Here is a 6,094-nt window from a genome sequence, read left to right on the forward strand (position 1 = left end):
GTGGATTGAGCAGGATGGAGCTTCTCTTGTACGGAGTGGATGGATTACTTTGTTCAATTGGCAGTGAGTGACGGTGTGTGCAGAACGTGTGAATTCAATCAAATCATAAGGAGTAGTATGAGTTGCAGAAAGCTAATGAGACCTGAGCAGCAGCATAATGACAGTTAACTGGAGAGAAAAGATCCCTGAGAGCAAAGCAAAATTGAGTACCATAAATGAAGGTTTTGTATCTTCCTGGGCAACTCTCAAACTGGTCTGACAAAATGACCTTGGAAGAAAAAAATGGTATTTATAGAGGCCCTTGTGAAACAGGCCTTCAGCACAGGCACCGTTCCAGCAAGACCCTCTTTGGAGATCAACTCATCTGAGAAGAAGTTGTTTCTTTCTACCTGAATGGTGAGGAAAAATAAGGCACTAGCCAAAAATTAATTAGGATGAAAAAAACATTCTCAGGCAGTCGTGGAAAAGATATCCCAGATTTGGGTTTGGGTTCTTTTTGGGAGGGGGGAGGAGATTCTTTTTTTAAAGCATTATGATTCTAAGTTAATCATTGCCATAAGATGACAGCTTTTTACAGCCAGTCTTAACAATCTTCTACTGGCTAGTTTTTCTGTCTCTCAACTATGCTTCCTCCCCAAGAACAGCTGTCAGCATCTGTTGACATCATTACTAAAGAGTTCCACAAGTAATTAATCCCTAACTTAATGGCTGGTGTTATTAGTTTAAAACAAGCAATGTAGAGAGAAGTAAGACTTGCACATAGCGTAATTGCATTTAACCATACTTTAACCCATCCAACAGAATTTTAATACCCCAGTGTCAAATGCCAATCCAAGACATTATAGGAACAGATGGTTACATCCCTAATACAAGACAGCGCTAGTGCTGCCATTCTCCCGTGATGGCAGGAAACGTATTCTTCATTCTCCCACTCTACAGGCATTTTTTGTTGGAAAGAGACAGACTGTGTCACCAGAAGACCACTAGCTAGGGTCAGGGTATACCAGCCTCCTCACAAACAGATGTCCCAGGCCTCATGTAAATAGAAAATATTTCCAAAAGGGTACACAGCTGTAAATCTGAGAGTTCTGGGCTAAGGTAACTTAAGACCCAAAGCCAGAATCATTTATCATTTTGATGTCAAAGTTTATCATCCATGGGTTGCCATCATTCCCCGGGTGCGATCCAGTCTGTGACTGCTGATGGTACAGGCTGGCTGTTTAATTCTTTGAGTCATAAATACTGCAAGCAAGAAAGTACCTACTGCTCTCTCCAGATACTTGTTTCTTTATATCATGACCAATTGGCTGTCAAATTTGTTCTATAATGCAGCCTACTTATCACCGTTCCACTTCTCCTCTGTGTACCTAATTAAAATAACTTAGGCTAGTCCAAGAAATCAATTCCCTTTTCGGATTTACATTTGTAGGTAAGTAATCATTTGGTTATCTCGTATTTCAAAGCTTTGCTTAGTCAGTCCCTCCATTTGCCAGTCATTTTGGTGGCTCAAGCTCAGGCCTCTGCAGCTTTGCAACAACTTGCAGGTTCTTATGTGTTCATCCCAAATGCAAGTGCAGAAACTCCCGAATCTTTCTCCAGGAGTGTTCCTGTGCGTGAGCATGTGCTTTGCTCTCTCCACCTTCCAGAACAGGTACCCTCAAAAGCCGATCGATAGCTACCTTACAAAATGGAGTAGAAGGCGGATCAATTCGGTGACCTGCTCCCGGATAACTCAAGAGTTCAAAATTTTCTTTCCCATGCTGGCGTAGACGGCCAATTGCCAGCTCAGCATATAGGGAGCTCTTCCACATACAATCATCTTCCCCTACCACAAAGAGAAAGTGACCTTCTGCTTTTTCAATGGGGATCGTGCAAGGAGAATTAGCAGGATTCGTTGGGTCATCCAGAGCTTCAAAAGTGTCAAATACCCCAGCACGAGAAACAATGACCTTATTCATATCAAAACGCAGCCCAGGCAGAGTCATCTCACCATAGTGGAGGTCTGCAACAGTGTTGGAACTACAGCCGGAGACAGAGACAGCCGCCACTACTTCTGGCAGGAACGTGATCATGGAGAGTGCTAATTCTGCCCCTTTCCCAGTCCCAATCACTCCAACTCCTGGTCCCTTCACCTTCAGATAAGGTAAGGGTAGGGAAAGAAAGGAAAAAAGGACGTATGCATTATAAGGGGATTAGCCATTAAATGCCTTTGGAATTGTGTTATTTAGCAAAAAAAAAAAAAGAGGTTAGGTTAATTATTGATGTGACCTGGAGGAGCCAGGCTCCTCCCTCTGTTTAATGTCTTATTTTTCTGAGGCAACAAGAGCTGTCAAACCCCACACAATAACACAGACAGGCACAAGAAGTGCAGATGTCACCTAGTCCCTACTGCGTATTTTTATGCAAACATTTTCTGTTTTTCCCAAAATAGGTGACAGGAAATTCAGTTACTGTCTATTGCTGTATTTGTCACGGGCAAATAAAGTAACCTCACCAATGGCATGTGCAGGATTAGGTAAGTAGTATTTAGTCTTGTCCCTTTCTAGCCTGAAACGTAAAACTGAAAGCAACATCCCAAATCATCAAATCCCCTCTTTTCTTGACTACTGAGCAGTCTTGTATCATCCTCTCTTAAACTAACTGCTTTTATTTAAAAAAAAAAATAATCTTTATCACCACTGCTCCTGTTTGGATAATATTCCCAGCACTTTAATGTTCTAATGATCAAGAATCTTCTCATTTCCAGCATGTATTTATTTAATGGCCAGCTTGCACTGGAAGAAATTCACTCTTTGCCAGTCATAAGCGTAGCCGCCTATGCAGGACCTATACTTTTTCCATTACTGGGCCTAAACCTGCCCAGCAGAAACTTGCCCCTACTTGGGCATGACTGTCGAATCCTCCCTTGGCCCGAGAGATCACTCACCTTTGGGTGACGCTGTAGGAATCTAGCTGCCTCCTCAAAATACTCGAGTTTTAATTCTTTCATGACCTTTGGGAGATCTTCAAAGTTAAAATATGGAAGAGAAAGAGCAGCAAAACCACGGGTAGCCAGGAGACTGGATCTAAATTCAACCAAACCTCCTTCATCACCGTACATGTCAATCACTCCTGGAAAGGGGCCATCCCCTACATTAAAAAGAAGGGGTACAGAGGAGGAGTTATCAAACAGGACACGAAAAAAAAATCTAGTCATAAGTGAACAACAAAATACAGAAGGCTTAAGACATTTTCTATTAATACTCCTCACTTTTCCATTTGCACAGCAGAGATTAAGAGAACCAGTGCTGTATCCACTGTAGCTATTTCAAACTAAGTCCTTACCTTCCTGTAAAGGTATGTGAATAGTTCAACTTGGCTTTTTTTAAAAAAAAAGACCTAAATGTATTTTTCAATGGTCTTAATCGCCCACGCTCAGAACAATCATACTCTAAATCAGCTATTTTCCCCACAAAGAAGTCATACCTTAATTAGCAAAGTGCAACCTCATTACTAGTGAGGCAAGAGCACCGAGCCCTGGAAGTAAGCCCTACAAAACTTACGCAAACTCTGGAATAAGGTGCGCTGAGCAAAGCACAGCAGAGACACACCCATTGCTACATGAAATCAACTGGACTTACCAGCTCCAACTCAACATCCGCACACTTGGCAGCAGAACTGCCATGGCAGATGTCAAGAGGGTAAATCTGACAGCTGTATGGGTGCAGTTACGTGTGCGCGACTGATATATAGATAAACACACGCATACGTGTCTATAATCAGTCCCACAAAACTACAGAAGTAATCAGAACCACAACTTTAATTGAGCATGCTTTTGCAGCCGAGGTCGTGTTGTAATATTACCGCGTGCCATGCCAGCCGATCTTGGGTTAAAGAGCTAAGGGTGCTACACCTCTGGGAACTACAGACCCCAGGCAGGCAGTTTCTTCTTTCACTTCTTTTTTCCTTCCCACCAGATGTCACCCCCCGGATCCTGCTCGCTACCACACTCTCAGCAGACAAAGCACCTGCTTGTGCAAGAGCACATTAACTCTCTGGCATTACCTTCGTGTGCTAAAGACTTCTGGCATTTCAAGGTGCTTGAGAAAAGGAAGTTTTGGACAACATATGCTGGATGCGGGAAACCTCCCAACTTAAAGCATTAGGAGGTCAGAGAAGGACTGAAACATGCTTTTGGGTTCTTTTTCTGTCAGTTCTGATTTTTTTTCCCCCCAATATTCTACTTGAGAGAAAATCTGTATAAATTTATCATAATGCCATGATCAACAGTAACCTTTAGTTAACAACAGACTAGATGGCTAGAAAAAAAAGAAAGTTCAAAATAAAAGATAAAAATTCATTTATCACCCCTACCTGGAAAGCTTTCTGGCAAGAATTTATGATCAGAACAGAGCCAAGCATGAATGTGTTTCTCTCTCATCACAACCACCTTTCACTTACACAAGGATCCTGGACTGCCTTCCTGAGTGCCTACATATTCCCAAGTATACAGTTTCTGTATATATATCTGTCACATATGCTTCTAGCTCACTAAAAAGCAGGATTAAATGGACTAGACAACTTTATTACTGCTTAAAAACAACCATCCAAACAAAACAAAAAAAAACCCCACCTGTAACTCTTATGCCCGAATTGAGAAATCTCTTTAATATTAAAATTACAGTCTAAGCCCACTCTTGTCATCTCAACTGTATGAAGAACGGGTCGCATTTAAGATTCCTATCTTAATATTAACATTTTTCCATCCCTGGAGCAAAGAAAGGTATGGTATTAATGTTGTAACTTGTTATCTCAATGGATCCTCCTTCGAGAAGGATGCCAGGATCGTTTAAGCAATGATTCCAGACTTTTCCACACTATTACAATGCCAGACTTTCTAACGGGAAAAATGCAGTTCCAGCTTGGAGATCTCTGGATTCCCACTGAGCTCAGCAGAAATTCAACTCATCCTCTAAGGCAGGATATATCAAAACAACCAAGCCTTAGTGATGGAAAATCCAGAATGCTGACTAAACATTTGATGCAAAATTCAAAGTTCAATCTCTGTTGTTGTTTTTTTTTTCTTCAGTGGACTTTGGATCCGTATCTAAATGGATAAAAAGATTATTGGTTTGAAAAATCATTCACTGAAAATACTTAAATCCTGAGCAACTGTAATGGTACTTACACGATTTGCTGAACCAGGTGGTTATAAATTAGAGGTAATATGGAGGGCAGAAATAGAAGTTTAAATCATGGCTCAAGCATACAAACACCATCGTCGGTGTAAGGTTTCATTTTCCAACAGCACTCGCAGTCCATCAGAATATCACACCTCATAAAGCACAACCATCCCACAAGCAGAACAGGTAGAACTTGCTCAGAAATCTGTTTTGCCTTTGTACCACAGATCAACCGAAGTAACTCAGCTATTAACTCAGCTTTGGCTCCAGTGTAACAGGGGTGGAATGCCTCTTATTTTCTAGAATCTCTTCCCCTGTGCTGCTCACTCGTATTTGTTTCACAGGGAAGAAAAAATGCCTTTTCGATTCAATCCTACTCAGGGTAAAATCCATGGGAGATTTAGCACAGGCTCACAGGATGACGTTTTTCTGAACGTTACACATTCTGGTAGTCCAGAGCGAACACAAAACCCACTGCAAAACTGCAGACTGAGCGCAGACTGAGGTGGTAAACCCCACCTCTGTTCTCAGGAAGCTCTGCCTGTCTCCCAGGAGCCGCCTGCCCAGGCCCGTGCTGCAGGCAGGGACTAGGCCGTGTGGCCACGCACAAGCGGGACCCTCCCGAAGCCTTCGGGAGCATCTCCGTGGGATTTCAAAGAAAACAAAAACCGGCCACCTGTCCGCAGGGCAGCGTTCATGTGTCTTACGGAATATGGATTTCCCAGGTGATTTCCCTTGCACGGTTTTCTTCTAAAAGAGACTTCCCTGCTCCCCTCCGGCCCCCAGGGCGGGCGGCACTCACCCGGCGGCAGGAAGAGGGAGCCCCTTACGCCTCCCTCCTTCAGCCGGATCCTCCGCACGCCGGGGGCCGTGAACCACCTCTCCACCTCGGCCTTGGCCACCACCGGGCCGGGGATGGTGCCGGGCGGGCT

The 6,094-nt window shown here is 43.2% G+C and overlaps 1 protein-coding gene across 1 annotated transcript; it reads right to left on the reverse strand.

Annotated features, from left to right (window-relative positions):
• Positions 1-1,352: 1,352 nt before the first annotated feature.
• On the reverse strand, positions 1,353-6,091 carry LOC104512284 (acyl-coenzyme A amino acid N-acyltransferase 2-like; the record flags this gene model as incomplete). Its single annotated transcript, XM_010155207.1, has 3 exons — positions 1,353-2,132; positions 2,927-3,129; positions 5,965-6,091. Coding segments are annotated over 3 exons (906 nt in total), but the record flags the coding sequence as incomplete, so codon positions are not given.
• Positions 6,092-6,094: the final 3 nt, after the last annotated feature.

This window comes from Eurypyga helias, unplaced genomic scaffold, assembly GCF_000690775.1.
Source record: "Eurypyga helias isolate BGI_N326 unplaced genomic scaffold, ASM69077v1 scaffold6467, whole genome shotgun sequence".
NCBI classification, from domain to species: domain Eukaryota; kingdom Metazoa; phylum Chordata; class Aves; order Eurypygiformes; family Eurypygidae; genus Eurypyga; species Eurypyga helias.